The sequence below is a fragment of the Sebastes umbrosus genome, chromosome 10 (genome assembly GCF_015220745.1).
Source record: "Sebastes umbrosus isolate fSebUmb1 chromosome 10, fSebUmb1.pri, whole genome shotgun sequence".
NCBI lineage: Eukaryota > Metazoa > Chordata > Actinopteri > Perciformes > Sebastidae > Sebastes > Sebastes umbrosus.
Window position 1 is genome coordinate 13,219,342 of NC_051278.1, and position 26,965 is coordinate 13,246,306.

The window sequence follows — 26,965 nt, forward strand, 5'->3', positions numbered from 1 at the left end:
AAAGAGGTGCAAACATAACAGGAAATAAGACACAAAAAGCCATTAATGGCACATGTAATGCAGGCTATCATGCAGACATTTCGCCTGTCTCAATGTGCCAATTCTGAGTTTGTCTCTACTGTAATGCAGCTCACCATCACCTTCCACCCCCCCTGTCGCTCTCTGTGAATCAATGTGATTACAATTACTTCCCAGCAGGATGAATTGGGGTGCATACTGTGTATGTCATTACCTCTCCGAGCTCTGACATTAGCTCCAATAATGTGACCGTAATCTACATTGTCCTACCTTCCTCACCCGGACAAATGGGTCCTCTGTCACAAGCCTGAAAATGATGCGCTCCCTACTGCTTTCATGTTAGCCTGTAAATTACAATAAAAGTAAAATTCATTTCCACAAAGGCCATGCTCTTCTATCCGTGGAATCAAGGATGAAAGCCTTGATTAATTCCAACTGTGTTTGACGTTTGGAGCCCGGGGCCCTTAAAGTGCGCCTAAACCATATTGGAGTCCTTCTTTTAATAAAGAGTATGGTTGGAAAAGAGAGGATGATACAAAAAAAGCTCGAGCCAAGGGAAATCCTTTGTGGGTGGTATTGATTTGTCGGAGGAGATTGGATACAAATTCTCCAAAAGTAGGAGGAACATTATTACATGTCCAACAGGCTTTTTAATTTTGAGCTCATGAAAGTGATCCTCCCCAGCAAACATGGTGATGATGAAAATATCAGAAAATAGAGCGCCATAGTGAAATCTGAGGAGTTCATTGCCATCTGTAGCTGCATCATTTCATTACAGGTGCTCTATACGGTAGCCAGAGAACTAATATAGCATCAAACAACTATTTGCTATGTAAAGATATAGAGGAGTAATGTCTACCTGAGCAGAGAATGAAGTCGCTATCTCCCTCGATGTGTGTTGTGATCCGAGCTTCTCCTCGCTTTGTTGACATAGCTGGGCCAGCCATATATGCTTAAAGTGCATTTTAGTGCATGTGAGCTCATGGCCGCAGCTCTGCACTGCTTTCACATGGCAGTTACAGCTGATAATGCCGTCCTGACAGACGGCGCCGTTGCAGCTGTAAGTACGAGCCGCCAGTTCAGCCATTGCCATGTTGAGAGCCGTGCGGAGGAAATAGAAAAGCTTCCGATCTCACATTTAGCATCCTTAAATATGTCATGTGAGTACAACATTATTTTCATAAGCTGTTTTAAAATACATTTTTACAGTTACAGTTTTAGTTACAATTTTTTTCCTGCATGAGTGGTTGTTGAACATTAAAGTTGTGAATCCCTCATGCTTGGAAATCGGAATCCAGCTCAGGAAAGGCGGACTCCACCACTACCAATTAAAGGCCCTGACATACCAAGCCAACGGTCGGACAGTTTGGGGCCAGCACCATTGGCTCTAGTCTGCCCTTGTAATCAAGTAAAGTCAAGAGGAAAAACTCAGAAGGCTCTTCTCATTTTTCATCTTCATCTCATCTGATTATATTTACCTGACCTGCTGGTGTGGAGAGTTATTTCATCTCACGCAGGCGCAGAACGTACGTGGTAGTTGGCCGTTTGCTGTAGTCTTTGCTGTGTGTTCGAGTGCAACTTTTTGGCCAAGACAAAGGCTATGTGAGGCAATGCAACTGGTGGCCTTCATCGCCGCTAGTTCTTTGATGTTGGGTTGGTGTGTCTTGGCCTTAAAACTATGACTATTTCAGAAAAAACGCGACCTTATCAAAAATGGGGTTTGATTTCATGAAAATCTTCAGGATTTTAACTTTAAAAAATGCTAGAATGGCCCATTTTTTAATAATGATGTTTCTTTTTTTTCCCTCTGCAGCAAGTTTGTGCAAGCTATGTGGATTCTAATGTGAAAGCCAATACTGCGAAGATGAATTTTATCTATGTAGTTACCTTGGGGGAGTGTGCCTCAAACTCATTAAGACGTCAGGGGTTGAATGCACGATAAGCCTTGCAGAGTGACAGTTAGATCACTGCTGCTCTATTTAATGACCTGAGAGCTGTGTGTGTGTGTGTGTGTGTGCATGTGCATGTGTGTGTGTGTTCATAAGAGAGGAGGTTGGGGAAGTGTGTATGTGTGTGTGTGGGGGGTATCTGTCTAAGCGCTATCTCTGTGCGTTTACATCCCTGCGGTCTGAAATAACATTCCCTGTCACTGATGTCTCAACAAGAAAGCTGAAGAGAGGACAAGCTGGGAAAATGGGAGTAATTCATGGAGCATACTATGTGTCATTAGCACAGTATCTTTTTTGTGTGCCACATACCGTAAATGTAATGCGGCTGAAGTGAATCATGCACAGGGGCTCAGCAAGGTGTAAAATGAGCTAGTACTGATTAGGCTGCTCTCTCGCGAAAACATCATGACACACAGTTATCAGCAGACCAACAAATAGACGTTCCACAGTGTGTAATGTCTTTCAGAGGGATTAAGAACGTTTTCCTGTAGCTTGAAGAGAGAGAGAATAAGACAATTTGTTCTACATGAATCCATTAAAGGTTTGCAGAAGACGCATGTGCCTGGTAGCCAATGGCCTCTTTCACTTTTCCACAGTTGGAGTCGCACTGAGGAGCCACACAGGATGTAGGATATCCCCTTACTTCTGCCGCTGGCCAGTGAGCTGCTCTGGTGGAGCAGATGCATGATAAATGCCTTGCTGAAAGGCATGGAGTTGTTTGGGAGGGCATCACTCAGTCTCCATTTCCACATAGAGTGAAGCAGCTCATCTTAGAATGAACTGCTGGACCTTAGGGCTGTGTACTGGCAAGAATACGATTGAGATATATTGTGACACAGTAGGCAAGGCGATATATTGTGATTTTTTCAAATTTTATTTTAGGAAAACTGTCATAGTGTAAAGTACACACCAGAACTGTACTGCATGCAAAAAACTGCATGTGATTATCATAAAGTGGGCATGTCTGTAAAGGGGAGACTCGTGGGTACCCATAGAACCCATTTTCATTCACATATCTTGAGTTTAGAGGTCAAGTGACCCCTGTGAAAATTGCCATGCCAGTTTTTCCTCGCCACAATTTTGCATAACTTTGGAGCGTTATGTAGCGTCCTTCTCGACGAGCTAGTATGACATTTTTGGTACCAATGGATATGTTTTCTAGTTTCATATGATGCCAATATTCAATCTACAGTAGCTTCACTCTAGCTTTAAAACTGAGCCCGCTACAACCTCCGAAAGATCGAATAACGGCCGGGCCCGGAGGTCAATTAAAAATCGATACAGTGTTTTGGAGAATCTATACAGTATCACACAACATAATATCGCTATACTCGTGTATCAATATTTTCTCACACCTCTACTGGACCCAAGAATCCCTCCACAAAATTTAGGCAACTGTGTCACCTGTTATTATCTATTTAGTTGTTTCAAGATTTTTATGATTTGTCCATAACATTTAGCTATATAGTATATCCATCATTTATCCATTACTTGTAGCTAACTATTTAAGCTGTTTTATTACTTTTCATGAATGGAATCACTGATCCAGAAAGAAAAGAAAGACCTACAGAAGAGTTACAGTGCACACAGGCCCTGGAACATTGCAGATATTTACTATTTTTGTGCCTTAATTAAGTTGTTTTCAGGGGTCCCAGAATAGTTAGCGGCAGCCCTGAGTGTGAGGCTGTGCATTTGATTTATTTTCCAATTTATATGGGCCAGTTTTTCAGTGTGAGGCACACACACAGAGCGAGATTAACCTTCACAATTCTGCTATAACACTAGTAATGCCTTCCTCATTCCCCTATTTTAAGACCAAATTTCCCCAAAGACAGTATCATTTTAGCATCATGTTGCAGAGAGACAACATCCCAGCAACACTGTAGTTTTGAAAAATTCTATTTCTGCTGTGTTTAGTGTTTTAAATATCCTATAGTCCCAGGAGATACAGTATCTCTCAACCCCCAACTGTGGGAGAGAGCGGCCTATTGAATTGTATTAGAAAGCAGAGACAAAAAGACTTTGTTGAGATGACAGAGAACAAGGTCGTGTCTGACAGATCACTGGGTGGCCAGGGAGGGCTGGAGGAAGCAGGGGCATGCTAATTTGTTCCCACTCAGTAAGAGTGTGAAACAGCAGGGCTCTTTAGTGTAGGTGATCTTGGATGAAGTCGCCCCACTTACGTAGCATCAGATGTGTTTATCCTTGTAGAAGAACAAGCTTCCTCTTTTCTTGTGCCTTGCCAATTCAGAAATGTAAACATAATCAGACTGTGCATATCTCATACGGTACTGTGCTCTGTGTAAAAGCATCTACTAAATGCCTAAAAATTGAGTAACTGATGAGTGTCTATTTGTTCTTTACCACAGATTTACAGAGTTTCTGGAGCCCTTCGAGAGAGTGATTCAACAGGAGGAGCTTTGGCTCTACAAGAATCCTCTCGTTGAGTCAGACCACATTCCCAAGAGGGTCATGTTTGTAAGTACCTGCTTTCTATTCATGCATTCCGCTTATTATAGACTTGATTGCCACTAAATACTTGGTCATTATTGCTGTCTACATGAAGTGGATCCTCTGCTTAATTCTCAGTAATCTTTGTGGTGCAGAAATCCTTCATTTAGGACGATCAATACTGCAAAGCCTCTTCTTTCCACTCTCCAGTTGAGGCCTGAATCGTGTTGATAGATCCAAGAAGGGCTTTACGGCGCTGTGGTGATTAGCGCTTCCAATGTAAATATAATCTTCTTCCGGACAGAAGTGGGCGGTGAAAGGTTAAGATGAATTTCTAACCAATACTGCATGGAATGAAAATATTTCTTCCTCTGGCTCATGCTGTAAATACTGAGCAAAATAACCTAAAGAATCTCTTGGCAAACACATTTTGGCTTCAATAAACTTGAAACGCAGCATACTGGGCATTAGAGCTCGTTCCAATATTGTGAGTCATACATTGTTTTCAGACACTAGATGGTCCTATTTTCAAAGAGTGATTATGGGGAAACATGACAACACCCACGATGCCAAAACAAACAAGCTGTTGTTAAACCTGTGAACACAGCACTATTTCCATCTGCCACCAACATAGACCATCTAATGGCATGAAATGTTTTAATAAAATCATTTCTGAGTTTATTTGGAAATAGTTCAAAATTTGGGGAAATGTGCTTATGCAACGTATCCTCATACAATTGTTTGTATTATATCTTACAAGAAGTTATTCCTCATTTTTTGTGCGTTTTTCTAAAAATGTCCAGCAACACATGTCAATTTCTGCTCCAGTCTTTTCAAAATAAAGTTTGACTTCACAGGAAACGACTTGGTTAGGTTTAGGCAACAAAATCCCTTAGTTAGGTTTAGGATAATCCTTTGGTTTGGGTTATAATAACACCAGAAGTGGTGTAACTTAAGTACGGAAGTTACGAGACAAAAACGACTTAGTTAAGTTTAGGAAAAGATCAACTTGGTAAGGTTTAGGCAACAAAACTACGCAGTTAGGTTTAGGAAAAGATTGTGGTTTAGGTAAAATAACACCGGAAGTGGCGTAACTTAAATCTGGAAGTTACAGTATGTGACAAATAAATCAACGTTGACTTCTGGTTTCACTCAAGGTATGTTTTTTGACCCACCCATCCAGCCCCAACCTCCTCCCTACACGACGTTTGTCGCTCTTTATACTTCCTGCTTCACAATTACATGGGTTACATACGAATTGAGTTCATGGGATATATTTATTTGCTTTCTTGACATGAATTTGATGAAAAGATTCAGACCACTCTCATGTCTGTATAAAAGTATGATGATAGCCAGGAGGCAATTAGCTTGGCTTAGCATAAAGACTGGAAGCAGGTGGAACAAATAGCCTTGCTCTGTCTGAAGTAAAAAAAAATACACCTACCAGCACATCTAAATCTAAATCTAAATCTAAATCTGCTGTGGGGAGTTATCTGCAGTAGGCCTAATTATTTCTTAGCAAACAGGAGCCAGGTGCTGGGACTTTCTGCTGTCTTGTCGTCACTGTGAAGTTGCCATGCAACCAGCAAAAACCTCAGGACTTCACTGCCGGGATGAAACAAAAATGATATAGAACTGTTGCATCGATTCTGCAAATTTAAACAGAAATGGTGATCATCTAAACAGGAACATTCAGGCGGAACGTGCTTTATATGAAGCAGAACTGCTTTTTAAAGCTGCTGAATACCTTCTGAATGTGTTTTTCATACAGGTGCTTAGTCCTGATGATGATTGCATTATGCACGCTGCTCTCTTAAAGTCTTTCATTGCTTTCACAAGGCTGTTGTAGCAGTGGTTGCAGGTGGTTGTGAACTTTAGCTGAATAGTTCACATTTACAGTTAATCATTTCTCTGTCATGTTTAATTCTGTACAGCTGGACATCTTTGTCTGCATGCTCACTTGTCAGAAGACCTTGTACTGTTTGATCAGAATATCAAACCAACCTAACAGGCGAAGACATGCCCGCCCATTGCTTGTCTAAACTCACCTCTTTGCGAACTGACAGCGCTTCAGTGACTGGCGCTCCCCTCCGTCCTGTGCTCCGCCACACACATCAATCATCTCATTATGTGCGGAAACAGATGCAGTAGGAGGTGAGCGCCAACTGTCAGTCATTTGAAGCTAGAAATAATGGACACCCGGATATTTTAACCCCCTATATAGAGTAATGGCTGAATAAATGTAGTATCAACAGTAGATGTTGAGGCTTAGTTTGGCTTCATTAGCGACAGACCAGTTTAACCAATGATAAACATAAAGGGGTTAAAATATCATTCGATTTACTCATAAGTAAAACACTGAGCTTTAAATTGGTCATCAACATATAATTTGTTATGACAAACGTTAAAGGGCATTAATTATATAAAGCCTCCACCAATCAAGCAGAAAACACACAAACACCTATTATATTTCCTCCGCCGTTCGTCCAGCAAAAAGCAGCGGATAAACCCTGGAGCTTATCTCCAGCTTATCTGAACTCTATTATATCTTATTTCCTTTTTCATCATGCTTTATAAGAAAACATTGACAGTTTATATTAACTTCAATGTCCATGGATCTTTGCTAGTGGCAGGCCACTAAATAATGAGCCCCCCCACCCACCCACTCCAACCTCCAACCCACATGCCTCTCGTAGGGAAAATGCTCCCAGTGCTGAGACCCAACAGTCGGGCTTCTTCAATGTCATTGCGCTGACAGTAGCCCTGAAGGTGTGGAAATTTTATCTTCCCATTAAAAATAGTCCATGGAAGGGATTTACATGAAGCTACATTATGACTCCATGCGACCTTCATTAGAATATATGCTGTATATTAGCCTGCGTGCTGCCTCAAGAGTCACACTCACTCTCTCATTATGGGAGGAGCGGGAATATTCTTGTTGTTGTTGATCTTAGTACTTCTGATCAGTTTAGCCAAAGGTTGCATTTTTGTCTGTAGATTATGTAAACAGGATAATACTGCAGCTTACAGCCCACAACTTAGTGTCATCTACAAGGAAATCTTCGATTTTACCCATTTTCTGCAAAGAAAAGGTAAAAGAACAAACAAATAATGAGCATTTCAAGAAGAGATATTCAGAGTATTAAAATAACTGAAAATTGATTGAGAATTATTTGTACTTAACTATATATTATTGACAGTGCAAATCTCCCTGAGAGCTGCAAATGTGAGTCCATCCTCCAGGCAGCGTTAACTAACTTACAGTTATTCACACACCAAGAGAAATATGACCTTTCAAATTTATTTTTCCAGTAACACTTATATCATTTTTGAACATGGATTTCACAGTTACGCAGATTTCAATTTATTTCAATTTATTTCTACATAGCCTCAAATCATAACAGAAGTTATGTCGAGGCGCTTTTCATATAGGTCTAGACTGTACTCTATAATTTAGAGACCCAACCAGAGATTCCCCATAAGCATGCATTGTTATGCAACAGTCCTCCCCTATAGTGGGAAGAAACCTTGGGCAGAAGCAGGCTCTGGCTGGGCGGCCATCTGCCTCCACCGGTTGGATTTTGAGAGAGAGAGAGAGAGAGAGAGAGAGAGATGCATATATAGTATGTAGTCTTTGTAAGGGGGTGTTAAAGGGGATATTTCATGCTCATTTTCAGGTTCATACTTGTATTTGGGGTTTCTACTAGAACGTGTTTACATGCTTTAATGTTTAAAAACCACTCTCTGAATATACCTGTATTCACCCTCTGTCTGAAGCTCTCCGTTTTAGCGCCTGTCTCTTGAATCCCCCCTCTTGTAAAAGTCCAGTCTGCTCTGATTGAAAAATATGGTTCACCTTTGCAAAGGTAGTTCTCAAGCTGTGGGCGATATATTCTAATGAGCCTGCATGTGACATAGGAAGGGGAGCCAAATCTGAATGGCTAACACACTAAAGAGAGTTGTGTTTTTTCACAGTTTCTGGGTTGGTTGGCACTCCATATACTTAAATATATGTACACAAGCACTGAAAAAGTGAGTTTTTCATGATATATTCCCTTTAAGTGAATGTGCTAGAGCATCTAGAAATGTAAAAAAAGATGATAATGATCATTAGTTAATACCATGTGCCAAAATGCAGCTCTTTACTGTCTCTTAAGTGTCTTTAAATTGCCACAAAATATTATGAGACAAGGTCATTTACGCTGTCAAACTTTTAAGATGTTTTGGGATACTTTAATGTGTTTCCATGGCAACTCAGACCCTCATAAGTACTGCTGCTTTCCCATCTAGGCTACATATGACTCTTCACATCGTTGATAACTGTACTCCCAGGATTGCCAGCGTATAATTTTAGGTTATGAAGAGCTTCTGTAAGTAAAACACTGTCACGAATTGTAAATCTAAAGATAGCTGATTCACCCTGGATTCCCTCACAGTGATTAAGTGATGGGAGCTGCTGTGATTGAAAGGGCACTGATACTGAGGGTGCATTTTTGGCAAACATGACAGGACGGATGTCACGAACTGCTGAGTCGCCACAGCTTGGTTGCTTTAACACAGTTTTTCCAGGACAAATTTTAGTACATACAGTATGCAAATGTGTGTCCGTCTTTTTTAGTGTACACGTTCATTCTACTCACTATGCTGTATACAGTAAAAGCCTCATTGGAGCAAGAAGCTGTTAAATGTGATTCCATCTGAAGGTGCAACCACATTGTATCACACTGTATGTAATGTGATACTGAAGATCTTGCCTGGCTGTTTTTGCTCTGAATGTAAGGCCCAGTTGTAGCACTATGTTGTTCATATGAGTAACATTTTGACTTTACATACACTACGGTTCAAAAGTTTGATTACAGTCAGATAGCTGAGAGGACTACTCTATATTTTCATGTTATTTTGGGTTTGCAAAATGTCCTGTTATACATCGAGAACAAAAACGCTGCAAAATGGTTCAACCAGATGGACAAATGAAAGGGTAAAGAAAGAGACTCTGAGCAACAGTTCACTAAGAATAGAAGAAAACATTGGTAACAGAAACTGGAAGCTTAGCATCAAATGTGTGCAGATATATATAGGAACAGCTTCCTGTTTCAGTGTCAAGTGCACAATAACGTCTATAACAAGCTGGAATTAACACGCGTGTTGCTTTAGCAAAGCTATTCTTAAAACTCCACAATAGAAATATAAGGTTAGTCTTGGGTTAGCACTGTTGGAACTGGATCAGAGCATACCAGTATTTTCCTTGTGTTTCCCACTTCCCCTGTATCTCCTGTGCTCCCGTCTGTCACCTCTCTCTGTCTGTGTGTGTGTGTGTCTGTGTGTGTGTATGTGTGCAGCTCTCACTCTAGCTACTGGCTCCCTGCTCAACCAGCACACCAGCCTTCAATCAGCTCATCACCTCTCCTGCATATAGATCATTATCTCAACTACTGATCAATCCTTCCTTCCAGCTAACCCTCGAGCCACTCATCCTTATATCCAGCCTCGTCTATACCATCACCCCTCTGCCTCAGTCAGCCATCCTCTTCTCTCCACTCACCCACCACCGTTCTTTGTTGTCCTGCAATGAACTTCCTCATCTACCTCTGTGTCAGTGTCCTGCGCCTTTGTAAAACCTGGTAACCCCACAACACTGACTTCACAGTTTAAACCTATTCAATCTAACCACTGAGTATACTGCAGAGGGTCCAAGGAAAAAGTACTTTCCAAAATATTCACAGCCCATTCGCACCGTTGTGGTTCAATAATGAGAATGAATCTTGGCTCACTCACGCTTTTCTCGCCTGGAAAACAAATTAAAAATCGAAGGCTATTTGGGGGAAAAATGGTTCCAACAGTATTATGCCCCTTAAACACTATGGGGACATTGAAATAAAATAATAAATGGAAGTTTAAAGGGGACATATCATGCTCATTTTCAGGTTCATACTTGTATTTTGGGTTTCTACTAGAACATGTTTACATGCTATAATGTTCAAAACCACATCCACATCCTTTTTCTCACGCTGTCTGTCTGAATATACCTGTATTCATCCTCTTTCTAAATCTCTTCGTTTTAGTGCTCATCTCTTTAAGAACCCCTCCAGAAAAATCTCATTTTGCTCTGATTGGCTTGCAAGAAACAAATGGTGCACCTTTGCAAAGGTAGTTCTCAAGCCATGTGCGATATATCCTAATGAGCCTGCATGTGACATAGGAAGGGAAACATGTTTTCTGCCCACAAAAAAACAGACTGGGTTGTTTTATTTTACAGTTTGTGGATTGGTAGGCACTCCAGATACCTAAATGTATGTGCACAAGCACTGAAAAAGTGAGTTTTTCATGATATATCCCCTTTAATTTAACTCTTCTTCTTTTGGCGCCAAAACTATTTCAAATGTAAATAATACATTTGCTGTTTTTATCTTTGTTAAAATAGCCGTTATTGAAGGAAAGAAAAAAAACTCAGTATAACAGGTGATTCCAAACGCTAGTGTAGTTCTGTCCCCTTGTCACGATGACATAAATTAATTGTGGCTGATTTCATTTCTATTTCAGGTAGTAGGCTAACTGTTAGTGCACTTGAATCCAAGTGGGATCACTAGTTTGAATCCAGCTGCTTCAAAGAGGATAGTGAGGCACAAAATGAGTTTAAAATTGGCAGAGATACACAGATATACACGTGGCTGAACTGATGAACAGCGCTCCGGGGAAATTCAGTATGTGTGTGTTATAATAACGGAACTGAAACTCTGCCGTTTGTTTTTACTACCTCTGTTGCTGAAGGCAAAGAAAATATATTGAATTTGGCCGAAACTTAATTAATCCGTTCTGAGGCATGAATAATTACCGAGGTGCTGAGGAGGCCCAAATCTCTTATCAAGCGAGGGGCAAACAAAATAAAAACCCCACTGAACAATAAAGACGCTTGTCTGGCCCCTCACTTTGCCTTGTTAAAATTAGCTCTGAATAATGGATAGGTCCATGTCATTCCCTCCAGGCAAAAGTAATTTAACGATTAACCTGCAAATTATACCCTGTGGACTGCTGCAGCACATCTCTACTGTCACAATAACTGTACATGTCTCCTCTTTGTTCCTCACAGGCGATTTCATTCCTTACCCCGCTGGCGGTGATATTTGTGGTGAAGATAATTCAGAGGACGGACAAGACAGAGCTCAAAGAGGCATGTTTAGGTACGTGGAGACAATTACTTGAAATGTGTTGTCTTAAAATGACAGCATATAGTTGCTGCACGTATTGCATTTGTTGGACTTTTTTAATAACTACAAAATATCCTCTTTTATGTTAATTGTTTATTTTGATTGTTGAAATTCTGTGTTGATGCTATTCTTGACCGGGTCTCCCTTGTAAAAGAATTGGTTCTATGGGTACCCACGAGTCTCCCCTTTACAGACATGCCAACTTTATGATAATCACATGCAGTTTGGGGCAAGTCATAGTCAAGTCAGCACACTGACACTCTGACAACTGTTGTTGCCTGTTGGGCTGCAGTTTGTCATGTTATGATTTGAGCATATTTTTTATGCTAAATGGAGTACCTGTAAGGGTTTCTGGACAATATTTGTCATTGTTTTGTGTTGTTAATTGATTTCCAATAATAGATATATACATACATTTAATTAATTTGTGATTAATCAAGATGAACTATGGACAATCATGCGATTAATCATGATTACATATTTTAATCAATTGACTGCCCTTTAAAAGAGATATTTGATCTCAATGAGACACATCTGGTTAAATAAAGGCTAAATAAAAAATAAATAGTGTTACAGTCAGTAAGTATCGTGCCACACACGATAACCTTAATCACAGAAGCCATGAGTATTTACACATGGCTTTAAAACGTTTTGCTATCTGTTTGATTCTCACAGCGTCTGGGCATTTCTCTCACACTTTTTTTTTGCTATTTCCTCCCCGGGTAGAGAGGCCTGCAGAGGACATCAGAGGGCATTAATTAAGAAAGTTGAACACAAATCCAATTAGAGAGACATACAGAGATGAATCTAGCGGAGAGAGGGTGGCTCAGTGCATCAGTTTAGAGATTACAGTGCTGTGGAGAATTTAACAGGCCCATTACCGCCTGCAGAGAAGCACTTCTACGTAGCTTTATAGTCGAACAAAACAACATCCCTCTGAAGAACAAAGAAAAAAAAGGAGCCCATTATTTTGACAACTTTCTACATGAGCATAGTTTTGAGCATGGCTTTGAATCAATGCTACCTCCTAATGAGAAAGACGGATCGTAAAAGCAATTTCGGGGCTGGGTGTGCAGTTAGCTTGTTTTTAACTTAACCTATTTCTTTTTTCATCTCCAGCTATAATCACAGAAAGTAGCAATCCCTGTATTCCTGCAAATGTATTGAGTTCAAAGTTGCTCCTGAGGGTCCTCTAATTCTCAATTCACAAATTAAAATTTCAAACAGATGTATTTGAGCTGGCATAAACTCTGTTTTTTTAAGTTAGATTTTCATCCCCGTAATACCAATGGGACGTGCTAATATTGTGCGTGTATTGTTTGAAACAATGCACTCTGCTCATCCACACCCTTTTATTTTTCTTTGCAGTAAAAGGAACACAATGTTCGCTTTGTAGAGCCGTCTAATAACCAATTATCCCTCCAAAAACTCCTGCAGCTTAATTGTGTTATAATCCATCAGTCAAGAAGATATAATGGAGCCATTTGGAAGTTTGATTATATTTTCCAAAAGACTACACTGTGAGAATGGCACAGAGATGATTCTGCAGTGATTATTTTTAATTTTGGTAACAAAGCATGATGGATATTATTCATCATCTGAATGTGAGATTTCCTAGCAGGCAGAAGCATTATTGTTTGATGTGTGTAGAGGGAGTAATCTTCCAGTTATTGAGATGATGAGAGGGTTTTTAATGGTAGGAGTTAGTGTGGTGTCTGCATGTGTCAAAACTGAAACTAGAGCTTTGAGAATAAATATCAAAAAGTGGGAACATTTCGAAAATTTAAACAGTAAATCAGATTGGTCGTCTATGTGAGCTGAATGCAAGGACTTTTTTAAAGGGATGGCAGGAACGCTGTCTTCACTCATTAGGTCTCTAATTTCCTGTGACTGTACCTTGTGCATCACTAGTGCAAACTCTCTCTCAGTGGGGTTGTTTAGTTGTTGTCTAGTCTGCCTGACTCACTGATGCTTTATCTGACTGAGGGTTGTGCAAGTTATAATCTAGTGCCACGACCTACGGCTCTGGAATACTGTTCCACCACATCCGGTGATGGAGGGCGTCTCAACGCTTTCCAATAATTTCCTATGGAAAGCAGGAGAAGAAGTCGCCAAGTGCATAGTGGGAGTGTTTCGGCGTGTTGGAGGGGGGGGCTGTATTTGCATAAAATTGAAAAATCTCAGCTTTATGCAAATGAGCCCATCCAGCATGACGCATCTGGCTCACAAAACTTGGACCAAGCTGACAAACTAGCCGATCTGGTTCTAAAATGAAATGAGATTTAGCATTGGCAAAGCTTATTTCTTGCTTAAAATGTTTTCAGAAATAGGTTTTGGTGAATTGTTTAGACAAAATAACATAAAGTTTATGAGCAGACCGCCATGTTTTGAATAGGTGAGCTTGATAAATCCATGGCGCTGTCCGTGGGGCTGAAGTAGCAGACTGATTTGTGATTGTTTTTCTCTGAGTCACACCCTTCTGTCTGTTTTGTCTTGGATTTATAATATCCTCTAAGTTAGCTATACAAATCGCCTGCTGGGGATAAGTGCATGTGAAGGTGACCAGAGGCACAATCACAATCCTACTGCAGCACAGACCAATTTGGCAAAAGGACTGATGGAATTCATTATTAGGAGGAGGAATGCAGTATCAGCAGGGTGCACTTGTGGCGAGCTTCAAGACAGGCCAATCACAGCTGTTCCTCTCAAACCCTTTGAGAATAGCAGATGGAGGCTAAACTGGAGGCACAAAGTCACAAGGCAGGAATATACAGTATACCACATTACTATACAGCAGCCCAAAATATGCTACAAGGTCAGAGGACGTCTTCTTTACGAGTTTGATGAGCCATGCCGCTCCAGCGACCTTATTTGGTGCTGGGAGTTTAATAAACAGGCGTAAGTACAAAAAAAAGGCCTGCCAAAACTATGTTAGTGCTGCTGTTGGCTTTGGTCCGGCAAGAAAAATGATGAATACTTTAATGACCATCAGCAAACTTCCCAAGGCTAGACTATATATGAGCTGGAGCAATAGTCTGAAACAGCAAGTGCTAGGCCTCCTCATAGCGAGAAGGATCTGACAACATTACTTATAAATTACATGAATTTAATGTCCCATTTTTCAACTAGTCAAACGGAACATGTCTCATTTTAGGCTTTCATCTGATCTGCACAGAGTTTGCCCAATTTAACCATCTGTTAAATAACATTGATGCTGTGCTCCTCTCAGCAGCTCAGGAAGATAATACGGTTTAAGCTCTGGCGGCGTCGGGTGCATTCAATTGACCTGCAGACTACTGGGATTAACCTGAGAGGGCAGGAACTCTGGCTAATGATGAGCCCCAGTGGTTTGCCTCACAGCTAATTAAATGAACATACAGTTACAGAGCAGTGCCTATTGCCTACCTGCCAACCAACAGCAGTCCTCCTTGTTCCCATTACCAAAGTTGAACTGAAGCAGTAATTGCTCTACAGATTTTTTCTAAGTAGGTGCAATCATTTTGCCACCACTACTGTAGCGATACTTTTTCTGCCAATTAAATTTCTGATATATACTTGCGAGCATTCACCTGAATCGACTGTTATCAGGCCATTAAAAATACGTTATTAGTTGCTATAAGCACCATAGATGTGGGTCATTAGGGGCCTACTATGCCTACTACGTTGTAAAAGTAAAACAAAACTTAAAAGAAACACATTCTAAAACATAAAACTGAATGAAACATTACATTTTGAACACAAACAAAAAGACTTCTTTAGGTTTAGGCAACAAAACAACTTGGTTAAGTTTAGGGAAAAACATAATGTTTTGCTTAAAATAACACGTTTCAATAATGAACATGAAAACGAAAGTTAACGCTTGTGAACACAACGACAGCTACATGTTGTTGGTTTCACACAGGATGCAAACCCCAGCCTCTTGGGTGAAAACCCTGTGTTCAGGCTGTCTATACTACAGTGCCTTACTTCCTCTCTTCTTTTTCTTCACTTCTTCGTCTTCTGTTACTGTCATAATTACTACGGTCACTAGAGGTTGCTGTCGTGTTCTTTTATACCTTCTATCGAATGTGAATAAATGATAAAACCTTCGGTGTAGTAGGCCCCTATTGTCCCACATCTATGGTGCTTATAGGGACCAGTAACGCCTATTTAATAGCTTGACAACAGTGTACACAGCTTAATTTTGGTGACTACTTTTTTGCTAGCATGGCTTAGTCTATGGCAATGTCACCGCTTTGCTACAAAACAATATATATTGCAACCATTACCACATGAATTGCCGACATTACAGACATGCATGGAAGGATTAATAACGTTGGTGGTCCCCTGAATGATCTACTAAGCCATGCAAGTCAAAATTACAATTTGTCCAATACTTTGGTTAATGATATTCCCATTCCCATCAGCCTCGGCTTTAGTTTCTGTTAACTGTTTAGTGTCGATTAGCAAATATTAACAACTCTGATGGGGGACATGACAAAAAATATAACTGCTAAATATCAGTATGTTAGCACCACTGGGTCTAAGTAGCCTCACAGAGCTGCTAGCATGACTATAGAGCCCTAGCCTTGCTGAATCATCACATTCAACTGACTACAGTATTAGTGGGAGTGAATAGAGTTGAAAATGTGAATCACCACAGGAGCACTAATGCAATATCTGAGATTCATTCCATTTGGCTGCACAATGGACGTGATTCAGCTACAGGAAAAATAATCTATGCATGCATTAATATATGTATTTGTGTATTTCTATGTGTGTGTGGGTGTGTGTTTATGTGGGTGTTTGTGAAGCTTGCACTGTGTTTACAACCTGCTTGCTAAGATTGCTGTTTAGAAATCATGAAAGGCTTCACACATAAATCTTGACAACCATCTGTCCAGCTGCAAGGGAAATTCCCATGAACCTAATTGGCTGTTTTATTTATACATTATGTTAGAAGAGTGGGCGACTGATAGTAAAGTCTATTGTTTTACTAGGGCATCACTGTTTCTATGAACGCTGCTTACACAGAAAATGCTGTGTCAACCTTGTCTGTATCACCTAAGATGCTTATTTGACTGTGTGTGTGTGTCAATCTTCCTACTCCAGCTGTGTCCCTGGCCCTCGCCTTGAACGGAGTCTTCACAAATACTATCAAGTTGATCGTTGGCAGGTACAAACTGAAGCATTTTACAAGCTCTGTTAGTGATGCTACATGTTCTGAAGATCACATTTTTCAGCTTTGACTTACTACACTTACAGACAATCATTGAACTGTTTGACAAGTAGATGGAATTGTCTGTACCAAAGACACAGAAACCATCTTTTGGGTTGTTTTTGATTTTCAGACCCAGGCCTGATTATTTCCAGCGCTGTTTCCCAGATGGAATAGTAAATGCGAAGATGCTGTGCACCGGGGAGCCGGATCTAGTCTCCGAGGGACGCAAGAGCTTCCCCAGCAGCCATTCCTCCTGTGAGTACCAACTTTCAGCCCCGAGCTGATCACTGCCAGCACTTGCAACACGGTGCCAAAATCAGATCTCAAACGCTGACTCATTAAAACTGCATGCGACTGTACAGTATTCACTCAGTTTGATCTCGACGCTCCGAGCAACATTTCGCCAAGTAGAAAATGTCCATGTGTGCTAACTGGGTGTGTACAAGGTGTTTACTTCACATTTCAAAGCGATGATCTCTTTGCCGCCTCTCTTCAAAGGTAATTATAACATGCAGCGATGAGTTATCATTCAATTTACACGTCCCGAGGCAGCTTGTCGAGATGCTCATGTGTTTGGTTGATCGAGTCAAGCGCACCAGTGTTGAGTGCACACCTACTGTTTCAGCTTCATTGGGCTTCTTGCTCTGGAGACCAATGCGAGACACTGGACACATTTTTTTTCGACCATATTGCTTTCCAAGCTGTTTTCACTACAGCAGCGTGTTAAATAATTCACATGTTTTTCTGTTGTCCAGCAGATGAATATTAAGTGGTGTGCTTGGGGTGTTTGCTGTGGGCGGCCATACAGATGTTGAATAGCTGCTCAGCATTATATGGTGCACCAGGCATGTAAAGACCGCATTTAAGAAGATAAATACTTGACTGCATGGCTGTGAAGTTTCTTTCCTCTCTCAGAAAAGTCCACCAACAGTAAAATGCTTACACTGGAATTACACTGAGCCTCCTGCTATCTATTATGCAAAATGAAAACTATATCTTTATATCCTCCAGTGAGCTGTGCCCGGACAAATTATATTTATATTGTTTGCTTTTGTTTAAAACCCTTAATACATTTCCACTCTGGATGCACATTCAACAAGGTTATTACGCAGAATTCCTAAGTACTGCAGGAATGTGTTAATATGCAAATGGTTGCATCCAACTGAAGCATTTCATTGTCACAAATTGAAGTGCAAAAAGGGAAAATCCTCAGCGCTGTGAACATTTTGAACTCCTTTTTTAAAATTTCATATTCTAATTAAACTGAAAATATTACACGCCAGTTCAGGAAGGAGTATGTGTGTGCAAGAAACCCTTATTGAAATGTTTTGTGAATGTGTTTAATTGACATCCTGCTGTGGGTGCGACTGCCTTGACCTACTCTATAACGGGCTTCAAATCAAACATGGGATTAATACGTCTCGGTGTGTTCCAGTAATGCGCCAAGATGGATAAAATCTCACTGTAATTTCATGGTCCAGTCTGATTTCAAATTGATGCTTTAGCACAATGTTAAAGTTGCATTACTTACAGCTTCTCAGACACCTGCTTTAAATAGAAACGCTTTGAAGTGCTGGCTGTGTCCCATTAGAAAAAGCAGAGAGGGACATTTCTCTGTAATTCACTGCAGCACTGTGTATGGATTACATCCATCTGCGCGGCAGCTCTAATAGCCTTATGTTGTTGCGCTGCGAGTGAGAAAGTGATTGAGAGAGCCGCACGACGGGGACACAGGGAGCACCCGAATGCCAGCACGTCCAGAGAGCAGAAGAAATCCAATTTCCTGTCTGTGTCCCCTTTCACCAGGACAACGCTTGTGGACCGCGCATACGTTACAGAGCTTTTAGCCAGACGAATGTAGTCATGGACAGGGAATAGGGTAGACCGAAAACGAGTGAATGTAGCATTAGTCGAAGTGGCATCTGCAACACCACTTCTGTTGGTTTGAAGCCTGAGACTATAGGTGAAATAAAACTGATTTGCAGTCGGAGACTTTTGCCTCTCCCAAAAGAAAGCTGGATAATCTGCGTGGTAAAAATAAAACCCAAACTAATCCATCAGAATCAGCCTGGACAAATGTATAAATATGCACAAGGCTTCAGTGTTTGACAGCTATTTTCTAAAGCACACAAACTATTATTGCATTTCAAAGTTTTTAAAGCCACTCAGTTTCTCCGTGATTTAATTTATTTTCTTCACTTCATAGCAACGAAACAGAATCACAGAAATTGGAGGAGACACGTCCCAGAAAGAGAAAAACAAACTCCTCTGAACCCACTGCAGCAATATACACGGCTATAAATCAAGCAGGCCTTAAAGCATTAGCTGTAGGATATCTCCTTCTTATTGGTATTCATCTCACCATCTCCCCTTGTGCATATTAAGACATTAGATATGATCAATTAATATGCACTTTAAAAAAAAAATGAATCCTGAGAGAGGGACCTACCTATCTATATTAAATTAACCACAGCTTCGGATAGACATCAAATTAGTTCACTGTCTGAAGAGAATTAAACTTCTGCAAAGTATGCTCTCATAGGTTTACTATAACTCACTGAGGAACACTTGAGGCCGTCTGCAGTGTCCGAAGAGGTTGAGGAACAGCTTGAGTAGGAGTGCTGCAGCAATTAGACAGAGCTAATAATGAGATTCTGTTGGGCTTTTAAATGTTAATGGATGAAACCGATTCAGAGCCCAAGTGGTTGGTTAATATGCATCGCTTCTGACTGGAGTCCCACGGGTTCCTGCAGGGGTCAAAGGTCAAAGAGAGAGAAGGGAGATGGAAAACAGAGCCGATACTCTCAGTGATTGGTTAGACACTTTGTGTGTCTGTGTGTGGTCCGGTAGTTCAATGATAGATATTTCAACAGAAATACAGGGGGGGAAGAGTGAAGAGACTGATATTACCACAAATATTAGACTTTGCAGAGGCTTTGACCACAGCATGACCCAACCCTGTACTTTAGAGAGCACTTATCTACTTGTGTTCACTTGTCAGAAACCATAACAGATTCACCAGAGCACCTCGTAATCTACTGTGGCTTCCTGTTTTCTCCTCTTACCAGCCATTCCTTCCTTACCTCATCGCATTTAGAACTTTTTGTACAAGGTCTGCCTTGTCTGTCTGCTTGTCGCCTGCAGCAGAACCTCCCTCACCGCTGACCCCTTCCACCCCCACCATACTCACACACAACATTGAGTCATACAGTGCTCAGACATACCTTAACAGTGGAACATTTACTAAATAAAGTGTACTTAGAATGCCAATATGCAGTATACAGTTACTCTATTTATGAGCAGCCTGTTTGCAGGAAAAGGCGTGAATGACATGATAATGAGCAAGGCATTTAACATGCAATGAGAATGCCTGTCTTGCTTTTGGCGTGTTATTTGTACTCCATGTAGTCGTACTGACTGCAATGTAAACGCATCCATGTAAATATGCTGTGCTCAGAGCTAGTGATGTAGAATAAAAAGTGAGAAAGGCTGCTTATGGTGGGCGGGAGGGGAGGTCGATGGCTCCAACAAACACTGGACTTTCAACAAGGAGACTGGTGTTCGAAACTGTTGTTTTGTTTTGTAAGTTAAGTTAGTGATATTTGTGACGTGTTTTCCGTACTTATGTTATTTTGTTTCCGTATGTATTTTAAGCCCACCTATGATGATTTTCCTAAACCTAAGTGAGTGGTGTTCCCTAGACCTAACTGAGGACGTTACTGTAGTTTTGTTGCTTGCAAATGACACGCGAAAAGCCTAAAATGCATCCTCATAACACGCTGAATGTCCTTGAAATGTCGTGCTATTTATACGCCCTACCGTGAAACCAGGTTGTCTTGAGTGAGGTGTAGACGGAAACTATCGTCTCACAAAGTATTGATAATTATGAAGCTGCAAACAGCTTTGAAATAGTTACCTAACTTAAACTTTATTACAATCTTCATATACATAGAGGTTCATACATGAAGTTTGACCTCTGCATTTAACCCATCCCAAGCATTTAGGAGCAGTGGGCAGCTGTGAAGCGCCCCGGGAGCAACTTGGGGGTCAGTGTTTCGCTCAAGGACACATGCAGACAGTAGGAGCCGGGGATCGAACCTACCTAACATAATGTTCGCTCTCTTAGTTAAGTGTTTTAGAATGCTAACATTTGCTAATTATCAGTAAGCACTAAGTAACTGAGGCTGATGGGAACGTCTTTTATGAGCATTTCTACATAAACCAAATTATTGGACAATTAAAATTTTGACCTGATGATGGATATTCAGAGGATTACCAAATTATTAGTAATTTATCCAGAGGGGAACACAACATGTCATGGCGATCCATCCAGCATTTCACTCAAAATCCAAACTGAATTCTGGTGCAAGTAATGTTAGTTGTGTAAAACGACTCTTGACGACTAAGTTATGGTCAATTCAGCATGCTTTCTATGTTCATTGCTTTCCCAAACAGCAACTAAAGACTCCAGGGTAGTAGCGTATCCACCTCCCTCAATGCTGTGACATTTACGATACTCAGTATGATAGATGGAATACACATTGTTACACGTGCCTCACATAGAAGACAGTTATTTTTTTCATACTGATTTGATATGCCTTTATAATATACCTACATACACATGGAATTACGGTGTTGTTATTTATCATATATTGTTCTGAAACTGCTTGCATCCTCTGAACAAACCTTGTGCTTGTTTGAAGATGAAAAAAAAACAATCACACTGCACTCATCACTCTCATTACGCATCTTTGTTTTGTCTCAGGGGAATTACTCATCAAGGTTTTTTAAATGCACAAAGCGGATTCATTACCGGGATGCTGTTCCCTGTGTCGGCCTCCTTTCTGTCCTCTGGCCTCTCCGAGTCTCCTGCTGCCTCTTGGGAATCCTCCTTCAGTGGTTTTTGGGTACACCTAGTATTCATTAAGTCACCTTCGGCTGCAAATATATTGGCTTAGTTAATTATGCTAATATTACGTGTAGAAATTTGTTTTTGTGCATGTGTAGTTGCGTGTGAGGGACACACACTTCCTGTCCTCACTCATGCATTATTCATATCCCCGAAGCATTTCTATTATTCTCAAGATGTTGACTCACTGTGTCTGCAAACATATTGTTCGTATGCAGTGTGGAAGTAAAGCACGCACATTTACTGCTACAGTGAACCATTTTTCCTAATGATAACTTTAATAATTAAAATGCAATTTTGCTTGGTTTAATTAAATCTCTTCATATCTGTGTTACAATTCTAAAACTAAAGTCAAGAAACCAGCAGAGAAGCCAACAGAATATTATGTAAATTATTTATTGTGCCAAATGGATCATTGGTATGAAACCGCAATAAGCAATGTATTATTGTTCAAATAATAAAGGTGACATTGCGATAAAGAAATACATGTTTTTATCTAGTTAATTGGTGGATCAGCTCGAGAGAAACTGTAAGACGGGTGACCGGGTGTTTTGGAAAATGTGTGATTGTCTCATGTCAAACTGCTGTGAATTTTCCGAAGTTAAAATGTTCAGTAAGCAGACTGAGTCACCGGTTCATGCATAATTTACTTCTGTCTATCCAAAAGAGTAATGTAATCGTCTTAGCTATGGTTAGAGCTATTAAAATGAAGGATGTGAGTCACAGTGTGATTGGAAATGTGAAGAGGTCGATGAGAAGTGAGATGAAGGGGCATTGAGGGAGGCTGAGGCCGAGGATCTCAGATGGCTTCATCATGACCTCTGAACAGAAGCACTGGACTGATGAACTGAGCCAGAAAGCATCAACGTAATGTCTTGTTGTCCGTTAAACCCATGTGGCACACTTTGTTGGTGATGATGACTCAGGAAAGGATTTTATAGGGTTTCAATTAACTTTTTGCAAATTTAAAATGTTCACTGCTCTCCATATAGATTGATTTAACTATAGGACACCCAAGGGGCCCATACAGTCAGCTATACAGAATCCATTTGATTAACGCATTATTGAGTTGATTATGTTAAAATCTGGATGAAGGATGAAAATCAATCTTCCCTCCACTGACGCATATCACAGCAAATTGAGAAATACTGCTTCACAACCTCCCAATTTCCCTGCTTCAATTGTTCTTTATATATTAGAATATAATATAATTCTACTTTATTAATGAGGAAATTAATAGGGAACCCCCTATACACAAACACACAGCCATTAACTGGAGAGGCTTAAGGGTACAATGGCAGGAGCTTGCATCTTGTCTTGACTCTGACAACCCTCTGGTTACCAACTGTCGTTTTGACAGATTTTTTGGGGGGGATTCGATCCCACAACCTTCGGGCTACTAGTTTGCTCTAACCTCTGGGCCACCTAGTGCCCAAGATGCCCACGTATTATACCAGCCCACCCTAATATACTGCAGCAGGCTAAAACCGGCCCTGAGTACTAATGAAGTTGTCGTCAAACTTAGTTGCACTTTCGTTTTAGTGCTAATTAGCAAATGTTAGAATGCTAACATACTTACGGTAACTAAAGCCGGGTTTCCACCAAAAGTTAGCGGGACCTTTAGTCCCTGGAACTACTTTTCAAGGAAGTAAAAGGTTCCTTCCACCCACTGCTGTCTGCGTTTCCTCCGCAATCTAAAGACCTGCAGAGATCTTGTGGGTGGCTGTGGCTCAGAGGTAGAGCGGGTCGCCCACCAATGGGAAAGGTCGGCGGTTTGATCCAGGGCTCCTCCAGTCCGCATGTCGAAGTGTTCTTGAGCAAGCTACTTAAAGGCTCCCGAAGACTGTGCCATCGGTGTGTGAATGAGGTTGGAACCTTGCATGGCCTCTGTCATCAGTATATGAATGGGCGTGTGAATGCCAACATGTGAAGCACTTTGAGCGGTCGGAAGACTAGAAAGGCGCTATATAAATGCAAGGCCATTTACCATTTAAGATCAGGCAAGATCTTAAATGAACATTACACCTGGTTTATTAATCTTGTACGTAGTGTTAACTCACACTACACATGTTAACATGCACGGCCAGCCCTGACACTTTTATGCTCACACTGTACAAATCAATTGACTGTTCACTATGTGGCTGCTCACACTGTATAACCACAAAACTGCTGTTGGTTTCATCTGGTGACATTTCCAATAAAATTCATTCAAACAACCGACCAATTGGCGACCAATTCAAGACTAAAATCGGGTTTAATCCGTCCAGTGTCTGCTTTACACTTTTGTTGTTTTTCTTTTTGGATTTTGGACCATCTAACGACAGTGTGTCCAGTTCAGTTCCAGTGGTGCATTTTGAGTCCACCAGTCAGCTTGTTTGAGCTGGACTATTCTTTGTTGGATTTGGGAGGTGGACATTTGAATTCCTCTCTGGCCTCCACAACCTACTGTATAGCAACCCAAAACATCATTCTCTGCGTAGAAAAAAAGAGACGTTTACATGTATATATCCTCCCAGAAGCATTTATGGGACCCCCACACAGCTTACTTTTCAAGCATATGCCCACCTGTTGCCCACATTTAATACACATAAGCTTACATGGATATGTTGGCTGAGTAGCAACAACAAGGAAACAAACGGTACACTATACACACCAAAATACCACAGTACTGTGTTCAATATAGGAGTCAATTTTAAAGTAAAAATGCAGTCAAGCAAACGATATCCATCATACCAGCCATCCAATATATTGGTCTAAATTGCCGAATGGAAAATGCTGAGTTCTTAATGGAGCCTGCTCTCTGACAGCAGGACTTCTGCCTCTGCCCTTTCTTCCCACCGTCCTCTCTCTCGCTGATGTCCCGCTCTCACTGTGATCCCAGTCTCTCAGGCCATTGCCTGTGCAGAGGACAGCTGCTGGACAAAATTAATATTTTGCATCAACTATGTATTAATATATCAGCTCAATACTAATGTTGTGATGTGATGTAATTTGGGAGTGACAGTCTCCTCTCTTATCTCAGTTTGGCAGTGTAAACGACACAGTAGACACCAGTCATTAAGAATCTAATTTAGCAGTGTGTATTGGCTCCGGGATGCACACTGAGGCCACGCACAAACACCATGCTCATCGCTAAATAAGTCTCCATCAGGGATTGGGTTGTGCTAAGTACAGCCGAGCCGTGGTAGATGTGGATGTCTATCTGCCTCCGCCTGCTCTCAGGGCACCTGTCGCACAGAGTGATTTAGGACGGAGGTATTTTCCTAACAGACTGAAGTTTCATCCCTCAGTGAGTTTACCTGCGAGTCGGTGGCAACGGACAAGCTGCAAATCTGCCATCTGCCTTCTTCATTACACCTTGTTCTGTCTAAAATGCTTCGTCATCACACTATAGCTGTCCGTTTCATTGTTGATTTTTATTATTTTGCACTATAACTGTTGCAGACTTGTCCATCATGCAGTGCAATTGACTTTTACAAGGAAGTCCCTTGGGAAATGTTCACGGTTTATGTGTTCGCTGATTTACAAGAGTAGAGTTTAGAATCTGAATGCTGTATTTAATGTTCAATCTTGACTCCTTTCTTTTTATTTCTCTCTCTCTGCCCACTTTTCTGTAGTTGCATTCTCCGGTCTCGGCTTCACCTCCTTCTACCTGGCGGGGAAGCTGCAGTGTTTTACGGATCAAGGTCGAGGGCGTAGCTGGCGCCTCTGTGCCATGGTGCTGCCTCTCTACAGCGCTATGATGATTGCATTGTCCCGGACCTGCGACTACAAACACCACTGGCAAGGTCCGCCTAACAGCTGCAGACACGGGGACACATAAATACGATTTTCCTGCATTAATCAGCATTACTGACAACAACAAAAAATGCTGCGTCTTTTTTTAACTTACATAGTGTTAAATCTGCTTGTGTCAGCCTGAGAAGGATTTCTGTGCAGAAGTCTTTCAATCACACCTGGCTCAAGGAGCTTTTATAATTATTATCACAGATAATTTATAAAGGCAAACTGTACTGCTGTAATCAAATTTTTTTACTTCATCAGTATGGCTGACAAATCAAGTAAAGGCTAAAGAACTGTCCAGCAAATCAGGTTCGGCAGCTTATTTATTTGCCCAACAGACTGGAAATTGTGTCTTATGAGGCTGTTTTCTGTCTGCTGCTGCTGTAGCATGTCAGGGTTTTGATTTCCTGAAAAGTGCCTCAGAAGACAGTGAGGTGGCATTTAATTCAGCAGTCTGCAGAATTATAATTACAAGCTTCGGTTTTGCATATCTGGTGCGGAGGAACTGGAAGGAGACTTGTAGGGACAGAGGGAAGGGACTGCGTATGTGGGTGGGGTGTGGGAGAGAATATGTGGTAATATGATGGCAGCTCTGTCATATGGTGTTAATTAGTTTTAGAGAGCCATATGTTCCTGTGGAGCAGGGACGCTACACAACAGACAGCTCTTTTTACAACCAGGGTTTATTTACATCAAAAGTACAACACCGCTTTCAGAGTCCTCTTTCTTAGCTCTACACGTCTCCTCCTCCCTGGCAGACTGTAAGCAAGCAGCATTGGTGCAGCCCATTAAACTGGAGGGGGCCCCCAATCTGCACTCAGTGTAAACACAAGCTGGGAGCCCCCATTAGCCTGGCTGCTGAGCCATGCTTGATGGATTCTAATAATTCTCACCACCCCTCTGCACTTTGGAAGTGCGCTCTGTCCTCCAGGGGGAAAGGCTGGGCTTCCAATCACTGTCTCAATGAGGCCACCAAACTAATATATTGCATCAAGTCACAGTCTATTAAATTCAGTAGACAGGAGTCGATGAAACATTCATGGAAGCAAGCTCATGCATTGTGCAGTTTATGAATGGTGGAAATCAATGTTATATTATATTGCATTTTCACCCAGAAGGAGAAAATAAAGGGAGTATGGTGATACTGATTTGATGGGATCCTCTACTTCAGCTGTTCCAGCCACCAGCTGGCCATGTCATTTTGATCTATACCCAGCAATATAGGCTTCATATTCAGCGTGGTATTATATGATGGATTATAGCTTAAAGGGGGGCAGGTATAATACGAAACTGTTCAGCGTAGATGACAAAATGACAGAGACAGCCTGTCCAGAGGCTAGAGAGCCCAGTGCGCAGCAGAACAGATTCATCGCTTTGCCTTTCAGTTTACTTTCATCACCCTCTAAACTAGCCAGGCATGATGGATGCTCACTGGAACACTATTGCACAT

General features: G+C 41.1%; 1 protein-coding gene across 1 annotated transcript in view; it reads left to right on the forward strand.

Moving 5' to 3' along the window:
- The window catches only part of plpp4 (phospholipid phosphatase 4), a 50,776-nt gene that overhangs the window by 20,438 nt on the left and 3,373 nt on the right, over positions 1-26,965 (forward strand). Inside the window, exons 2-6 of the mRNA XM_037783413.1 lie at positions 4,337-4,445; positions 11,506-11,596; positions 16,715-16,778; positions 16,954-17,078; positions 25,350-25,520. Of these exons, the coding sequence (XP_037639341.1) occupies positions 4,337-4,445; positions 11,506-11,596; positions 16,715-16,778; positions 16,954-17,078; positions 25,350-25,520 (560 nt within the window). The remainder of the gene's footprint in view (positions 1-4,336; positions 4,446-11,505; positions 11,597-16,714; positions 16,779-16,953; positions 17,079-25,349; positions 25,521-26,965) is intronic.